Source organism: Mustela erminea, chromosome 13 (genome assembly GCF_009829155.1).
Source record: "Mustela erminea isolate mMusErm1 chromosome 13, mMusErm1.Pri, whole genome shotgun sequence".
Lineage (NCBI taxonomy): Eukaryota > Metazoa > Chordata > Mammalia > Carnivora > Mustelidae > Mustela > Mustela erminea.
This window is the reverse complement of record NC_045626.1, coordinates 86,473,099-86,491,386: the sequence shown is the minus strand read 5'-3', so window position 1 is coordinate 86,491,386 and position 18,288 is coordinate 86,473,099. Positions and strand designations below refer to the sequence as shown.

Genomic DNA, 18,288 nt, shown 5'->3' with positions numbered 1-18,288 from the left:
CCACCAAGTAAGCCACCCAGGCACCCCAAAAAAGCATCATTTAAAAACAAAAACAAAAACCTTACATAGGCAGATATTTAAACATACCCCCCCCCCGAAAAAAAAAACCGAAACAGTACACAGGGTCTAGAAAAGCATGTTCTCATACATGGCAGGTGGAAGAGGAAATTGTCACAAACCTTTTGGAACTTAGTTTGACCTAGATCCAGAGCTTTAGATTTTTGTATTTTTTCAGACCTAGCATTTTTCTCCTGGGAATGATTCCGAAGGCAATGCTTATAGATGTGTGCAAAGAAACCTTTTTAAGAATATTTATTGCAGGATTATTTAACATTAAAAGCAACCTAAATTTCTACTAAAAGATAGTTGGTTGGGGCGCCTGGGTGGCTCAGTTGTTAAGCGTCTGCCTTCGACTCAAGGCATGATTCCCAGGGTCCTGGGATTGAGCCCTGCTTCTCCCTCTCCCACTCCCCCTGCTTGTGTTCCCTCTCTAGTTGTGTCTCTCTGTCAAATCAATAAATAACATCTTTAAAAAAATAAAAGATTTTTGGTTAAATCTAATGGAATATTGCACACTAATTTAAAATGATATCATAGAAAGATATTTCATAACGAAAGTTCGGTTGAAAAATGTTTTGAAGTAGTGAATATGATTCTGTTTTTATTTTTCTTCTTAATGATGTGGGTATCTACACAAAAACCCCAGGAAAGAGGACCTGGTTATTTTTACTCCTCTGTCTTCTAAGTATTTTATCATGAATGTGTGATCCTTTTATTATTTTTTTATTTTAATTTTTTATAAAGATTTTATTTGAGAGTGAGCAGGCAAGCGAGAGCACAAGCCAGGGAGCCAATCTTGGGGCTCCATCCAGGGACCTGAGCTGAAGGCGGCCACTGAACTGACTGAGCCACCCAGGCTCCCCTCGGGTGACCCTTTTATTTTATTGTGAGAGATCACAAGTAGGCAGGGAGGCAGGCAGAGACAGAGGGGGAAGTAGGCTCCCTGCTGAGCAGAGACACCCTCCCCCCTCTCCCCGCAATGTGGGGCTCCATCCCAGGACCCTGAGATCATGACCTGAGCTGAAGGCAGAGGTTTTAACCCACTGAGCCACCCAGGCGCCCCGGGTGATCTTTTTATAATTAAAGTTGTTAAAGAGGGATTTTAAAGTTTTATTTAAGGATACCATTGGAGTTAAGACTGAATAAAGTATCTAAAATGATAAATTTATATTCCAGGCGCTATTTATTTAATCGTAATACTGCTTATTTATTTATTTATTTGAAGATTTTATTTATTTGACAGAGATCACAAGCAGGCAGGGGGGCTGGAAGCAGGGTCCCTGCTCAGCAGGGAGCCCAATGTAGGGCTCAATCCCAGGACCCTGAGATCATGACCTGAGCCAAAGGCAGAGACTTAACCCACTGAGCCCCCCAGGCACCCCATGTACTGCTTATTTAAAAATAGCAGTTGTTACATTGATTCTTTGTGAAATCTCTTGTTTCTTGCAAGAAACTCCTTCAGTGTATTCCCTCCTTTTTAACTTAGGCATTCTTGTCAGAAGAAAGTTGCTTGACATACACCTAAGTGGGATAAGGCACCGACCCGTTTCTTCTGGTGACGTGTGTAAAGTGCCTCTGGGCTCCTCTTGGTCTGTCCTCAGTCCAGCAGAGGCTGAGAGTCACTTTCTCGCCTCGGTCCTGTTGCCCTTGCTGAGATTTTCACACCCTGCAAGCAGCAGGGTACTGGGGCTGTTAGGGCACTGAGTGCAGCATTTATTCTGGGTGGTTGAGACCCTGATTCGTGTTGTTTAAAGAGACAATATAAATAAGAGGAAGTGTGTAAAAAACACAACTCTGTAATTTGAATGTTTCTGCCTGCCCCTTTGCTAAAAGAAAGGTCAGTTTGGTGGTAATCAGAGAACCAGTGAACCTGATATAGAATTCTGACGCAACTTCTCCTGTGATTTCCCTTTAGGAAGCCTTGGAAGATCGTTTGGAAAGGATTAATCGAGAACTGGGCTCAGTTCGAATGACATTAAAGAAATTTCATGTGTTGCGCACCTCTGCAAATCTCTGAGATTTGTAGCCATTAAATTTTGAGACATTTTTGTTTGCACTAACGTATAATTATGCACTCAGAAAAGGCAAACTATTTTGTACTGTTTATAAGCCTTCAAATAGTAGTTTTACAATCATGCTATTCTTTACACTTGCTGTTTTATACTTCAAATGGCCACATATTTTCAAGATATTTTTGTTATGCTCAGGAATCTCTTGTATATTTTACTATTTAAAAAGTATTATTTTTAAATAGTATAAGTCTCCAGTTTATATCAATAGTAAGGAAATGTAAACAGGGGAGGCAGCTTGTTTCTAAACAAATAGTGTTATACTTTTACAATTAACTTTGCACACTAATTTTATATACTTGTTCTACATTGTGAATATGATTCTTTTTTTAAAAAAATAAATGCTTAAGAATAGCTTCCGTAATAGACCAATACATGCTGAATGCAAAAAAAAAAAAAAAAAAAAAAAAGAATGCAGCATACCCTGAATTTTAGTTGTGTTGAGATTTTTTTTTTTCTTAATGGTAATGCAGTTCCTGTTAGGAACAAGTCTTAGAGTGATTATTACAGTAGTAATAATGGAACTATTGGAAGTAATGGAATATTGGAAAGCTTTGGAAACTGTGAATAACTCATTTTGTTTCCCTTGAACTTTATTGTCTGTAAGGAAAGAGAAATGAGTGCTCTTATTCTCTAATGTTGTCATATATGTAGTACTTTCCAGAAAACGGTAAGCCGTTGGGGGAGCCGGGGCTTTCTGCCCAGCATTCCGAGTGAAACCATGTCCCTCTGGTGGCCATAAGGTGATGATGGATCAAGCTTTGATGAAAGACCACCACCACCCAGCAAGGGTTCAGAGTGGTCCTGGTTTCTGCCATCAGAGCCACCGAGCAGATGTTTTCAACCCCACTGCCTCCCACCACCCCCGCCAAAAAAAAAAAAAAAAACCCTCCAGCCATGGCAGGGGCTGTCAGGATGCTAGGTTTAGATTAGGGTCCCCTCCCCTTAATGTGCACAGGCAGGGAATGTGTGCGGATGGTGCGTGGGCCTTTCCTTGGGCCTTGCTGGGGACCTGCCGCTCACGGCCTTGGCAGCGGCACCCGGGCAGGAGGCTGTGCTCTGATCAGCAGCAACAGCAGGTGTGTGTTCTGACCTCGGGTCAAGTCTGGGCTGCCCCACTGCCCATTTTTCGGGGGCTGGTTGGAATCCAGTGCCCACATATCTGTGTACATGTTCATAAATAGACTCATTCTAAACTTGCAGAATTGATTGCCACTGATGATGCTCAGGTTTTAAAGTTTGGTTTTCTTTTGAACTTTTTCTTCTTATGTGACTCTTAGCAGCTTGTAGTTATAATGAGCCAAGCCAAACATCACTCCACTAGGGTCTGTGTATGCCTTTGAGCAGGGAATCTCAAACTGCACCCTTCACCAAAGCTTACCTGGCTGAGCTCTGGGCCCGTTGCCCCAGCGGGCTCCCTTCTCAGCTTCCTGGGTGGTCCTCCGTCAGGAGGGGCCATCTGACACCTGCCTCTTCTGTTCCTATTCGTGAATTGAACCTTTGCTCCCATCTCCTGCCAACAGTCGAAGACCTTGGGCTAATCACAATTATTCATCAACAGAATAAGTGCCTTTATTCATAGTACTTTTTTTTTAACCTTTTTTTTTTTTTTTAAGTCAACTAGTTAAAGAATATGTTAATTTTAATCAAGCTCCAGTACAGCTGTGTCAAGACCTAGTAAAGGGATCGACTTTACTGATGGTTATTACCTTTGTGTTCCTAGATGTGACATTAGAATCTAACTTGAAAATTATTAGGATATTCCTTGTTGCTCCTTTTATCATGAAGTCCACTACCTTCTCAAGAATAGGAAATTGCCATTTCAGAAGTTTTATCTTGTGAAGGAGTTACCTTCTTAGTAGTCTCTATTGGCTTATTCCAAGAAAGATCTGAAACCCCATCAAAACCTCTTCTGTGCCTATCAGAAAACATGTGCTTTGATTTTTTTAAATATATAATAAATTCTAAGTACCACTTATTTAAACTTTTTTTTAAAAAAAAAAAACCTTTTTCTTCATAGCTGTGAAGAGGAGAACCAAGGAAAATCCTTTCAGCCATCTTTCCCTTTTTCGTGCTTAATTTACAAACACAGAACACTCCACTTAAAAGCAACTCAACCCCAGAAGTGGCCATGTTAGAAAGTTGCAGGTGTCCCAGGGAGGTGAATTGCTTGGCTCCCGGCTGGGGCTGAGCTGCTGGAGAGGAACAGCCTGAAAGCACCTTCCACTTCGGGGAAGTGCCTCTTTTAATGCAAATAGAGTTTACTCACTCTTTTCCCGGGGTTCTGTACTGGGAGAGCCAGGCAGACCTGGGTCACCACCGGGCTCCGGCCTGCCCGGCTCAGCAGCAAGAGATAAGATGAAGCGATAAGCTTCCTTCCATTTTAAAGGAGATTAGGTAAAGTACCCGGTGCTTCCTAACTTTTCAACAAAAGTACACATTTCAGATTCATTTGGAGTTAATCAAGGCTTTGAAGTAGTGATTTAGGACTTTTTAAATAGGAAAGTAGGTTGTGCCCCCAGCAATTGATTTAAAAATTGCCTTGGGTTGGTTGACATTTCTGTTAGGTGGTCTAAGATGATCTCTCCACCTTTTTGCAAAAAACAAAACAAAACTCTTGGAATTCATATGATCCCCCTGGTGTGAGGTGTTTGTTTTTTGACTATTAAAACTGGTAACCTGTTGGGTAGAAGTTCAGAAGCATCTTAAATAGGTGATCTGGGGTTATTTGATGTAAACATAGGTTATTTTCCTTAAAAAAAAAAAAAAGGTTTTGTCCATGTAACCAAAATAATGGCTCCTTTGAATGTCCCATAATTAGAGGTCCAAGGTGGTGGCCTCTAAGGCAGGACGGCAGGAAGGCTGGTCTGCACTAGGCATCAGAAGGGCCATATGAAGACGAGGGTTGTTTTTAGAGTTTGGTTCCCCTTCTTAACTCTGAAGACTCAGGCGCTTTGCTGAATGCTCTTTAAATTTGAATTCTGCCCTTACATATGTAGTAAAATTAGACATTTTTGTCATTTTAATTTTTATCTCAAGCAATTTTCATTACATTTTAATGTGTCACTTGTGCTGCGAGTCTTTAAGAAGCTTTAAAAAGTAAGTGCATACCTAGCACCCTTCATGAGTCCTACAGGTAAATCATGTTTACCCGTCACGAGAGAGTGCGTGGTCATGAGATGTACAGGTCTGATTAAACCAATTATATTGCACACATTCTGCAGGAGATGATAATTTTTTGCCAAGAGTTCTGTGGCAGTATGATAATACGTTAAACTACACCAGTATCTTAGGACCTGTGTTGCAAAGCCTTCTTCTGACTTACATTTTATTTCAGTAGATGCCTCTCAAATAGGAGGAATCAAGCCATAAATTTGCATTTGCTGGACAGGACGTACCACGTCATCGCTGTGACCCCAGACTTCAAAGATAATCGCTTTATTCACAATTGCACTGTAACAGTGACCAAAACAATGTGAAACACTTGCTTCCTCCAGTGCTGCTGATGGTCAGGCAGAGACAAGTGCTTGCTGCAGTTTTTTTTTAATCTAGGCAAGTATTGGAGTCCTAGGATTGTAAGCTCTGTGAGAGCAGGGACCATCATGTCTTCTTGCGTACAGGCACTCAATAAATACTTGTGGATATGAACTGCCTTGTGATATCAGTGTATTTATTCCTACCGGGTTACTGGGGGAGCTGCTTTTTGATGAAGGACTCCCAAATTTTGAGTGCAATCATGGCAAGGTTGCAGTGGTATCGCCTAGGGGCTCAACTCGGGGTGGCAGACAGGCAAAGAGCCTCCCTCTGGATATCTCTCTGCATGCGCCGGAAACCATTCTCAGTGGGACTTAAGGCACCTCTGGGTGGAGGGAAGAAGGTGAGGGTCTCGTATTTGTTGGGACACCTTCACTGGTCTCAGAGTGATCGCCCTAAGATGGTAAGACGGGTATTTTGAGAGATGTGTAATGATGGCTTTCCTGGCCGCCTCTCCAATTCTAAGTCACCGCAGGGTCGAGTAGCCTCTGGTGGTTTTGCCCGGGCTTTATCGGAACAGTGTGGGGCTGCTTTAATTATAGCGCTTGCCCTTCCAGGGGAAAGCGCTCCTTTCGCCCACAGAAGGACAGGTAAGCTAGGTTTTAGGTGTGGCCCATTTGGTTCCATTACTTCAGCCCTTGGCAAAAAGGCCGTTCCCGCTCAATCTAACTACATACTCAGCGATTCATTGTCAATTTTACCCTGTACCCTCTTGGCCGTCCTGTTCCTAACTGGAGAGTCCAGTCGGGAGGGAACATCAAGATGAATCTGTTTCTGATCCTCTTCCAGGTCCTTTTTGAGGTCGGGGACTAGAGCTTCACACATCCCTTCTGTTAACACCGCTCCCGCTACTTCTGATGACCAAGGGGCATTTTCATCTTTCGTGCCCAAAGCGAACGTATGCGGTACCGGGGAGAGAAGCCCCTGCCAGCCGCACACCTGGTCTCTGGCTTTTAGGTTTGGGCCTCATGAAGTCGTACGCGGTTTGTTCCCCCAGATCTGTCGGCTTACTCCCTAACTTCGTTTTTAAGAAAGCTACTTAAGTGACGATCGCCGCAAGCCTACTCGTCCCCTTCCGCGAGGGCACTTGGCGGCTCTAGCGCGGTTTCAAGGCCCGCGGGGTCCGAGGAGCCGAGCCCCCCGCCCAAGGCCCCCCCACGTCCCCCGGCCGGGGAAGCGCGAGCCCCGGCCGCGGAGGGGAGACAGCGAGCCGGCCCGAAGTTCGCCGGCGTTCTTCCGGCGGAGCCCAGCCCTCGGGGCGGGCGGGGGCGGCCCCTCGCCGGGACTCGCCGCCGCTCCCCGCGCGGCCTGACGGAGGCGCAGGCCCGCCGCCGAGTGGGGGAATGCGAGGCGGGCCCGGCGCGCACGGGCAGCAGCGGCCGCTGGGGCGCGCGGGGCACGGCGGCGGCGCGGCGTAGAGCTGTCCAGCCCGTCCGCGGGCGCGCCCGGCCCCGCGCCCCGCCGGCCGCCGCCTCCTCGTCCGCCTCGACCGCCGCGGCCCGGCGCGCAGCGCGCACACCCGCGGGGCCAGCACGTGCGCGCCCGCCGCCCGCGCCGACGGCCGGGGAGCATGCCCGCGGGGGCCCGGCCGCTCGCCCGGGGCCAGCTGGCGGCGGCGGCGGCGCGCGGAGCCGCGGGGCGCAGCCGGCCGGGTCGGGGCCGCGGGGCCCGCGCCTCCCCGGCGGCGTGAGGCGGCGGCGGCGGCCCAGCGCGGCCGAAGAGGACGGAGCCGCGGCCGCGCAGAGCGGGGTGAGTGTGTCCGCGGTCCCGGCCGGAAGGCGGCGCGGCCGGGACCCTCCCCGGGGCCGCCAGCGGACCCCGGAGAGCCGGGCGCGGGGCGGCGACCCCGGCCGGGCGGCGGCCTAGGAGGCCCCGGCTGCGCCGGCCCGCGCGCCCGGGAGGGAGGGAGGAAAGGCGGGGGGTGGGTGGGGGAAGTGGGAGACCCGGGCCCGGCCGCCCCGCGCGGGGAGGAGGGTGTGGCGCGCGCCGGGACCCCTACCTCAGGAAGTCGCCCCGGAGCCCGCGCCCCCCTCCCCCGCGAGACCCACCGGCCCTCCGGAGTCGGGCCCCAAATGCTAATTTCCCAATTTCCGTCGGTGGCGGCCGGGGCGCGGAGGACTCCCCTCCCCCAGTGGCAAGTGTCACCGCGGTCAAGGGGCAGGTGTGTGTGCGGTGCCGGGCCTGTCCGGTCTGGCCCGCGCTCCTGAGGAAGGGCCCGGGAAGGGGCCGGGAGGAAGTGGTGGGCTCAGCCCTCTGTCCAGCCTTCTGCCGTTTCCCGCCTGCAGCCGGACATCCCTCTAGCTCTGGCCGTGGCTGGCTGGGTTGTCTGGGGCCTAAGCCTGGGGTGTGGCCCTCCGAGAGGGGCCAGAACTTAGAAGAAGGTGCTCCAGGTGCCCCTCGGGCTGGAGGAAAATCTGGCCCATCTCCATCCCGAGAGTCTCCCTTTGCTGTTGTAACCTGAGGCGCCGCTGTCTTAGGGCAGGCAGCTGCCCCTTCCCCCCTGCCCCTCATCCTTTCTTATCAGGGGCAGGGCTGATGGCTGTTTGGGAGCGAAGGGGGACACTTCCTCCTCCCCCATAATGTGCAAATACCATCCCCCCCAAGAAACCCCAAATCAACATTCTAAGTAAACAATGTGCTTGCTAAGCAAATGTCATTTCAAGGCAAGTCCTCTAGCTTTGTCCCCTTTCAGCAGAGCTGCTGCCCCTATATAGAAATTCTAGATTCCTCATTCTACACTCCGCTCCCTACCTCTGACGCAGGGGCTGGGGCGCTTCTGCAAAGTCTCAGGCTTGCCCACGTCCCCCTCTCCAGAATCGGGATTCTCTAAGGGACACCTCGTTTGAGCATCTTTCTGGGTCCACTACCAGCTCTCACCCCAGTCCTCATGTGGGAGTCACTGAAGCTGGTAGGACTGGGCCCTCCCCGTCCTTCCTCTGGACCTGAGCTAGCACCAAGGCCCCCAGTGCGACTGTCTCTGCTCCAAAGTGTCACAGCACTTTAATGTCTCTCGTGTGGCTCTTACCGCTGTCTGCCTTATTTTACAGTTACTTTTTGTGCCTGCTTTTTATCTCCTCTGCTGGCTTGGGAGCTCCTGCAGGAGAGGCCTGGAGTTTGATTCGTCCCCAGTCCCCCGCCCTGGCTCAGCACCATGGGCACAGTCCCCGGCTAGATGGAATCAGAGCCCCCTCCCCAGCTTGCCTCTAGGGCCCCAGCTCCTCTGGCTGCTGGACTTTTGCAGTTAAATTGTCTTTCCTGTCTTCCGAGTCCGTGTGTCCTGATGGGAAGAGATTCCCCAGCCCTCTCGCTTTGGGTTAGGCAGCATTGTTTTTCTTGTAGGGAGTGACTTGCTAGATGACGAGGGCAGTGTATACTTTGCTGTTCTCTGGGTGCTGAGTGTGGAATGGCCCTTCTCTCTGACCTCCCACAGCTCTCGGTGTGTGGCAGGCAGCAGGGTAGAGAGCTGGACTACCCAGGTGGAGGCTCCAGGCCTGGCTGCCCTTCCGTGTCCGCGTGTGCTTAACGAAGTCACTTGGTTTCTACTGGTCTGGGTTTGGTCCTTAATGAATCTGAGAGAAAATTCCTCTGCATGGTACAGGCCCCTCAGGATCTGGGCCCTGCCTCCTCTCCTCTCTTATCAACTTTCTATTATCAGAACCCAGGCTTGTCCCCACACGCCTTCCTAGGGAAGGTTGATCACCTTTACCCTTGTGCTACCCTAATGGGACGCACGCTGTGGACCGGCAGGCACCTGTTTACAGGCGGCCCCCAACCTCCTACTTAGGCTGAGCGTTGGGGGGAGCGGTGCTGGAGTGCTTTTCTCTGTATCCCCAAGGCCTGGCTCATGGTGGGCTCTCAGGAAAATGTTGGGTGAATGGCGAGGGGTCAGCTCCGATGACGTCAAGGGTCCTCACCCCAAGTCGACTCTCGTACCTTCTCTCTCGGGGGATCCAACTTTCCTCCCTCTCTGAGGCCAATATTAAAACCAAGCAGACGTTCTCCTCGCCACGCCGTCTGGTTACGTCTTTCCAGCTTGGTCTCTGAGAAGAACCAGTCATGGAGGATGTGCAGTGACACATAAAGATTCGAAGAGGAAACTTCTGGTCCTTCAAGATCGTTGCCTTGGTGCTTTTGAAAAAGATGTCGTGGGCCTTGTACTCTGGACGGAAGGACTCTGAGGATCTGGCTCCTGGGGCCTCCGTGCTGGGCAGGGGCCATGGTCAGAGTCTGCAGTCACGCGCTCGCTCGCCACTTCTCAGCCGTGCCAACAGGAGATGCGCTCCTTTGCAGACAGCCATCGGGAGGCCAGCTTCACCGGATCCCCTGCCGCCGGGCGCGGTCTCTGTGTCGCTTCTCCATAGCTCCTTCCCTTGATGTTGGTTCGGCTTTTACTGGGGACCCGGGGATGTTATTAAAGGGAGCTGTGGCCAATCTACGTTTGGTTTGCTCTGAAGCGGTTGCAGAGGGCATCACTCCCTCTGTTCAAGGCTTCCAACGGAGCGTCGCATGAAAAATTTCTCTTCCGGTTTAGGGCCAGGCATCCTTGGCCTTGCCTGCAGGAGACTAGGTCACTGTACTTCCAACCATGAGAAGGAACAGGGAAAGAAAACCTGCACTGTGTGTCTACTCCGTGCACATGTTCTTCCCCTGTTTTCTCAGAGAAAGAAACTAAAACACAGGGAGATCCACAGATTTGCCCAAAGGCTCTCGATTTGTACCCCATTTTGCCCGAGTCTCCCCTTGCCGCTCGCACTTTCTGATTGATTATGGTTACCTTTTTTTTTCCTAAAGATTTTATTTATTTATTTGACAGAGAGAGGCACAGCGAGAGAGGGAACACAAGCAGGGGGAGTGGGAGAGGGAGACGCAGGCTTCCTACTGAGCAGGGAGCCTGATGGGCTGGATCCCAGGACCCTGAGATCGAGCGGAAGGCAGACACTTAACGACTGAGCCTCCCAGGCGCCCCATGATTATGGTTACCTTTTCTTCTTGGCTTCCAGAATGCTTGATACACAATACAGTGTTCTGTTCAGTAACTATATTCACTGAGCCTTCTGGTCAGCATGTTTTTTTCCTATTTCCTTTGTGCGTGCTTTCGTGTGTGTGTGTGTGTGTGTGTGTGTGTGTGTGTGTAGATCCCTCTCTATTCTTTTTTTAAAAAATATTTATTTATTTTGTTTTAGAGAGATAGCATGCACAAATGATGGGGCCGTAGGAGCGGAAGGAGAGGGGGAGAATCAATCTCAAGCCAGATGCGGGGCTCGATCTCATGACCCTGAGATCATGACCTGAGCTGAAACCAAGAGCTGGGCGCTTAACTGACTGAGCCACCCGAGTGCTCTTCTCTTTGTATTCTTTATAAGTCATCACAAAAGGCTTCTGGACATCAGGATAGATGTGAGTTAAATACAATAAGTAACATTGTACGTAAAACTTAGGCCAGCTCATGGTGTGGTTAGGGAGAGGTACCCCCCAGTTAACACAGGTTGTGTGTGATAGGTGTCACCTAAACAGCAGGCACAGGGGCACCCGGTGGGCTCCTTCGGTATAGGATGCGACTCGATCTCACGGTTGTAGGTTTGAGGATCACGTTGGGTGTAGCGATTACTCAAAAATAAAATCTTAAAAAAAAATATTTAAGTGGCAGGCAGCATTCAGAGGAGGAGACGCCCTTTCTGGGTAAGGAAGTCAGGGCTGACTTCCTGGAAGAGGTGGAATTTGAACAGGCCTTGAAGAATGGGTTGAGTTTTAATGGCCACAGCACCTGTAAAGGTGTGTGGGGTTTAGAGGGTCTAATCACAAAGGGCCCCACCAGAAAAGTTCTGGTGTGAAGGGATGGGATGGGTCTGAAGGGGGAAGTGTAGGGTCTGATGATGCCTTTTCCCATTGTCTCCAGCCCTGGCAGAGTGCTTAAGAACATGGGAATTGGGAGGGTTGCACCATGGTAAAGACTAGAAGCTGAGGCCTGTAGCAGAGAAGCGACTTGCCCAGGACCCCGCTTTCAGCCTGGAACCCAGGTCCCCGATTACCAGTTCGGTGCTCGCTCTTGACGCCAGCAAGGAGGACCCAGCAGCCTTGCGCGTTGGCCCGTTTCTCCCCTAAAACGGGTATAGGGGTACTGACTCCCTCACCCCCTTGCCCTGCAAACACCGCGACAGACCCAGGCTCCAGCCTGACGGCCGACCACATCAGGGGCGCTGTTGGAGAGGGGAGCTCGCGTGTGCTTTCATTACTCACATGAACAACGGCCCTTGCCAGAGGACGGCAAGAAAATGAACCAACAGGCTGGGTTCTGGCAACAGACACGTCAAAACCCCAAGCCATAGCCTCGGAGAAGAGCATAGAAAAAGCAATTTCCCATCTTCTCCTGCTGAAGTCCCTCACCCTTCGCAGAGCTTTCCTGTTGTGGGCAGGGGGTCAGGAGTCGGGGTGCAGGGGAGAGGCAGAGTCACCAAAACAGCAGCAGGGCTCGGGGGAGTCTCAGAGCCTTGGGACAAGCAGGGTGTGCATGTGTCCCCTTGAGCTGTGGAGTGAGCGCCCTGCTGAGTGAAAGACCTCCAGGGAGCATATATGGTCCAGCACGTGCACACACAGCCCAGGCTCCCTGGTCCCAGCCCTTCTGTCTCTGCAGTGCCACCAACACACCACATCAGCGAGCACAAAACCACCAGACCAGGGGACGGACCGGCTCAGGTTCCTGCGCGCCTCTGCTCACACATTTGTTCCCCGATCAATACCTAACCCCGTTGTATGTTTCCGTTTGAAGATGCCGTATTTCACAGATGCTGTTATCCATTAACACTGAACACAGCCGCTGGCGGCTGTCACTCACACCTGAACGAGGCTTATCTCGCTCAGGTATTTCCTCCGGGAGGCGCGGCACTGCTCAGAAACCTGAGCGTGCTCCGGCACTGGGCCTGGGGCCCCTTCCGAGGATGAGGCGGCCGACACAAGAGGACAAACGTGTGAAAAATGCAGCATTGCACGGATCCCGAAAAGGATGCTTGTTTTTGGTCTGAGAGCTGAGAGCAGAAGGCAGAGCATCTCCTCGTTCAGCCTCGATCACACACGCTGGGGGACTCAAAATTTGTCGCCACCCTGCACGTGTTGGCAAATGACCGCGTAAGCCCCATGAAGATTACTTGTAGCGAGTCAGGAGTTCGTAAATACGGAATCCACGGATAATGAGGACCAACTTGTATGGGCAAAGCATGTCCACGATGGCCTGTTTGAATGTGAGCGCCACGGCATTCCTCAGAGATAAGGCCGGACTGTTGCCCAGATTTTACAAAGGGCAGAGTCGGGGGGCAGAGAGGTATCCTAACCCGCTCCTGCTTGCACAGGCCAAGGTTTGCACCCACCCCCACTTCGGGCCCCCGGCTTGGCTCTTCCTCATCTGTGGCTGTACTTGCAGTCAGATTCTTGTCCCCTCATGTCTCTCCCCATGCAGGGACCTCGTGGGCTATCTCTGTCATCCTGTCTGTCCCCGTGGTATCCCCGGCATTAGTACAGGGCCCCTCAGTGGTGTGCAGTACAGACAGGGGACTGGAAGCTGGGGCTGTGGAATCCGGGCTTTGCTGTTTCAGGTACCAGAGAAAGGAAGAGCCCTTGGCATCAGTCCCCTCCCTTGGCTCCCCTGTGCCCTCTTCCAGAAGGGCACCCACCTCACCTTGCCACAGCCCTGCTGGCCACACGCGCGCGCACACACACACACGCACACAAAGGGGGGGTCAGCGAGCCCATGTGGGTCCCTATGACTGCTCTTTGCTGAGAGGAGCTGAGGGCAGTCCTTCACCCAAATGAACGACCCACTTAGGGAGGGGGTTCAGGCCAGCGTGGGGCTTCCTGTGGCCTCATATCCTGGTCTTCTTACTCCTGGCAACCTTTCCAAAAGCATTTTGCCCCGGTGCCCCGTGCAGAGCTGGAACGTAGGTATTCAGATGCCCGCTCGTTCTCTCCGAGGCTCTGTTTCCCCTTGCAGAGGTGGTTCCTGGTGATGGACAGAATTTTCCCTTTTGGCAGCTGGGGTCCTTCCACCTCGGCCTCCGTAGGGTCTGGCTGACTCATCGGCGGGGCTGTGGAGCCCGGTGCCAGCTCTCTCCCCCACTGCTGGCCTGCCAGGACTGAGTCAGGCTCTGCAGCCTGCTGGCCTTACCTGGCCTCGTGCCGCCAAAGGATCCAGCCCCTGCTGGGGGGCTCACGGGGCAGCGGGGTGCTGTGTCAGGCCAGTGGAGGGGTGGAGGGCAGCACTCGGGTGGGGGAGGGTACTCCCAGCTGTCCTCCCCGCCGGCCCCTGCTGTCTCTGCAGCCCCTTGAAACGCCATCTCTCACAGGGGGCGTGGGGGTGGGAGTGTGTTGGCGCAGAATAAGGAGACCGTTTTCCTTTTCGGTGGAGAACAGCTGCCCCCGGGCACAGCCAAGAGGCGGGGCTTCCTGGCAGGTCTGAGAGCTCTGCTAAGGGCAGGTTAGCCCTAGAGAGTCCGGTCCCCTACTCTGTCCTACTGGAGGGCCCATTAATTGCTTTGCTTTTCTTGGCAATTTGTAAGAGCTGACTTTTCACTTGTGTTTTCATGAGAGGGGAAGGAAAAAAAAACAACCCAAACATGTTCTGCAATGACAGTTTTTCCCTCTTGGGTAATCACAATGGAAAAAAGCATTTAAGGCCTTTGGAAACCACACATAAGTGCGGCTCAACGAGGGAGGGGGTGGGGGGGGCATTCATCAGGGACAGCCAGACATGGAGGCAATTCGGCGGCTCCCGTGTAGGGAAACCGTCATTTCGCGTGTATTTTGGGTTCGCTGGCCACAGCATATTTCCATCAGTCCGCCAGTGTTGTGCATCTGACAGGCCAAACGTTTATTGTGGTTGAACCATCTGGGAGGTGGGAGGGCTGCAGCCTTCCCCAGTGGCAGCCCGTAACTACTCGTTTAAAGGAAATTTGTTCGATGTGTTCAAGAACCCACCGCTAAAACACCATTAATAACAGAAGCCTCAGGAGTTCTGAAAGCACACACGCTCCTTTAGCCACCCACCGGACGTGCCTCGCCCAAGACCTCATTTTTTCCTATGCACGGGTGACATTTTCCAACACAGTGAAGCAAAGTTCTGAAGTGGCCCCTTTAATTGGTCCAGAGCCCGGTGTGTATGAACCCAGTGCGGAGAGGAGCTCATTAATTTGCAGCTGGACGCCGTGCCGCCTGTGTCTTTGCTGCGGGAGTAGCGTTGAACAGATCCCTGCATTAGTATGCAGCATGAGCGCCCGTCCTGCGCTGTGAGAGAGAACGCTAGCTTTATTTCAGTTTCCAGCCTTCAGTGACTCAGTGTGGCATCGTGAGTCCGCGGGAACCACTGCTGACCCGCTCCGGCCGTCCTGCTCTGCGTGGGCACCGCGGTTTACAGCCCCATTTTTCTTTCTTACTTCTGTGATTTCCCCTGGCTGAAGGTCTCTTTCCCGAGGAATGTTCTGCCTGACTCTCCAGCAGGGGGGAAACTAGGAATTCAGAATATTATGGATCGAGCTGGGCAAGCCGGAAAGAGCCCTGGAAAAAACCAAGTCCAAGGCTTTGACCTTTCCACGGGGAGGAATGACTTTCCATTTCCCTGAAACCTTAAGATCCTGGGGCTGGGCGTGGAGCACAGTGGAGACTCAAGGACACGGTGGTGAATGGAGTCTGGCTCATAAATTCTGGGCCATCCAGTTCCCTCACGTTTGTCCTGGTGATCTGGTTGCTGCAGGACTGGGGTTCAGAGGGTGTGGGCTAGTAACGGCACGTGTCTGATACCCAGCTAGGTTGGCCTTTCATTACAGGCTTTTCTAGACCCTGAGATTCCTGCTCCAGGAGAAGGCGGCTCTTCCCTCTGGAAACCATAGGGGGAATCCCTGGTCTGGCCCAGCAGCTCCTCATGTGGAGGGATGGTGGCTTGTGTGCCTTCGAATCCCCAGTGCCCAGCACAGTGGCTGGTGATGACTCGGGGCCAGATGACCACGTTGGGAGAGGTCAGAGGTGAAGGGCCATCTCTCATTTATCCACCTTTTTACAACACCCTCTGATACGCAGAGTGTTTCCGCCCGATGTGCTTTGTTTGATCTCTTGTAAGTGCTGCTGTGCCCATTTTACAGGTGAGGAAACCGAGGCTCAGAAGGGTCATGCTTTAGCACCCAGTGCTTTCTCCCGCCGTGTTTCACACATGGGGTCACTGTAGCTCAGAGAGGTCATGATTCGGGTCAACCACAGAGGAAGCACCCTCTTGACCCTGCGTCGTCATGACCCCTCACACTTGTGTTCAGTCCCGTCATCACACACCCGTGCGGTGGTGTTCTGTCCCATCGGCATTTCCTGATCCGGTTCAGGTTCAACAGTGCTCGTATGATCCTTCTCAGTTTGGGTTTGTATGCGTTTTTCTTGCTGCTTTTCTTTTTTTTTTTCCTCCAGAGGGGAAAACAGAATTCCTTTCCTGTTGGTTCTGCAGCTTTTACTTTTCCAAGAGGCCAGAGGGCTCCCAAACTTAGAGCAGATTCCCCGAGACAGGGTTGTGTGCTCTGAGGTTGTGGCTATCTCTGGATGCGATGCTGCGGCCAGTTTCCGGCCCCGTTGTCCAGTCTGCCAGCTGTGCACCTGGGAGGCTCACGATCGGAGACACGAAGTGGAGCCTAGGGCCGCTGGCTGGGTCTGGGGCCTTTTATTCCCCCCTGAACTGGGTACAGCGTCCCTCCCAGTGGCGACTGATGGCCGGTCTGTCCCTGTGGGGAGGGAAGGGGGAAGGCAGCGTTCAGCCTGAGCCTCCAGAGTGAGCTGGTCCGGAATGGGGAGGCCTCGCTCGCCACCCACTCTGGGTTCTCATCTGGGGCTGGGTCTGCTTGGTCTGCGTCTGTCCCCTCCTCTGGCCTGACCTCCTTGGTGTCTCAGGGCTCCTGCGGGCAGGTGAGCTGAAGGCCTGTGGCCCTGGGCTGAGAGGAGCAGGTGGTGTAGGTGGGCCTCTGGCTCGGGTCAGGGTCCCTTCAGCAAGCGTTACAGGGTTGCTTTACCCAGAGGTCTAGAGGCGTATGTCCAGAGAGACGGGCTTGGGTCCTTGGTCCAGACAGAGATCCTCCCTGGAGCTCCTCACGCTGCATACGTCACCCTCTGGATGACTGTCACCTTGAGACGGCTCCCAGGCCAGGTGACGCAGCCACCAGTGGGGCTCTTAAGGGCAGGGACCAAGTTATCCCTCTTTGGCTTCCTTAGAGTGCCTTTCCCTGTTGTGAACTTGGAGAAAGGGGTTCGCGAAATCTCTGAATGCAAGGAGACGTGGGGAGGGTGGCCGCTTGCCTGACTGTCCCGACTGGGGCTCCGGAGAACCCAGCAGGATTCCCGGCCTCTGGCTATGCTCAGGCCTGGACGCAGAGGGAAAAGGGGGGGTTCCAGCCTGTGCAGCCCCCGGGAGCCAGGGAGCAGGCGGGAAGAGCTGCTCGATGTCCTTTCCTTTCTGCAAATTGAAATGAAATTCACAGAACATAAAATGAACCGTTTTTGAAGTGGACAGTTCGGTATTGGATAATCCCTTCACAATGACATGTGAGCACCACCTCCGGCCACTTCCAGAACATTCTCATCACCCCAGAAGGAAACACCCGTCAGTAGCCACTCCCCACCCCTCCCCCAGCACCTGTCTGCCTCTCATCTACTTTCCGTCTCTATGGATTTTCCTATTCTGGGCGTCGCACAACGTGCGACCTTATACGTCTGGCTTCTTTCACAGAAACGGGACACTTTTGAGGCTCATCCACGCTGAAGCAGGGGTCCGGGCCTCGTTCCTTTTTGTGTGAGCGGTGGCACACACACCATCAAATTCACCACCCGAGCCAGTTTTGAGTGTCCAGTTTGGTGGCGGGAAGCACTCACGCCGTCGTGTGACCCTGCCCCTGTCCGTCTCCGGAATGTGCTCAGCTCCCGTCAAGTGAGCCTCTGTCCCCATGAAACACGGACACCCTCTCCGCTGCCCCCAGCCCCCAGTGGCCACCCTGCCACTTCCCGTCTCTGTGAGCAGGGCTCTTCTGGGTGCCTCGTGTCCGTGGAATCCCAGTGTTTGTCCTTCTGTGACCGACTGACTTCACTGAACATGATGCCCTAGAGGTCCAGCCCTGCTGTAGGTTGTAGTTTGTGACTGAACTGCATTGTGTTTTTTTAATTTATTCATTTGTGAGACAGAGAGAGACAGAGAACATGAGCAGAGGGAGGGGCAGAAGGAGAGGGAGAAGCAGGCTCCCCACCAAGCCGGCAGCCTGAGGTGGGGCTACATCCCAGGACCCCAGGATCATGACCTGAGCCGAGGGCAGACGCTTAACCGACTGAGCCACCCAGCAGCCCCTGCATTTTTTTTTTTTTTTTCCTTTTTGGCTGAATCATACTCAGCTGTATGGTTGGGTTGTATTTTGCTTATCCATTCATCTGTCGATGGACGCTTGGGCTTTTTCTGGGCCAGTGAGTTGCTGACTGTGGATGGGACAGTGAAACAGCAAGGCTCAGAGGGCCTGGGGGTCCGGAGGCAGGAGCTGTACCCTTTCTGAGGGGCGTGGCCTTTGATGGTTGCCCCTTTCTGCGCATGGGTTGCCGTTTCCCTCCAGTGGGGTGGAGGCGCTCCCGT

The 18,288-nt window shown here is 52.5% G+C and overlaps 1 protein-coding gene across 7 annotated transcripts in view; it reads left to right on the top strand.

Moving 5' to 3' along the window:
• MPHOSPH9 (M-phase phosphoprotein 9) overlaps window positions 1-5,777 on the top strand; it is a 67,053-nt gene extending 61,276 nt beyond the window's left edge. For all 7 annotated transcript variants that reach the window (XM_032310664.1, XM_032310660.1, XM_032310658.1 and 4 more), the window contains one exon: window positions 1,976-5,777. In XM_032310664.1, coding sequence (XP_032166555.1) covers window positions 1,976-2,077 — 102 coding nt within the window. In that variant the 3' untranslated portion in view covers window positions 2,078-5,777. The remainder of the gene's footprint in view (window positions 1-1,975) is intronic.
• Window positions 5,778-18,288: the final 12,511 nt, after the last annotated feature.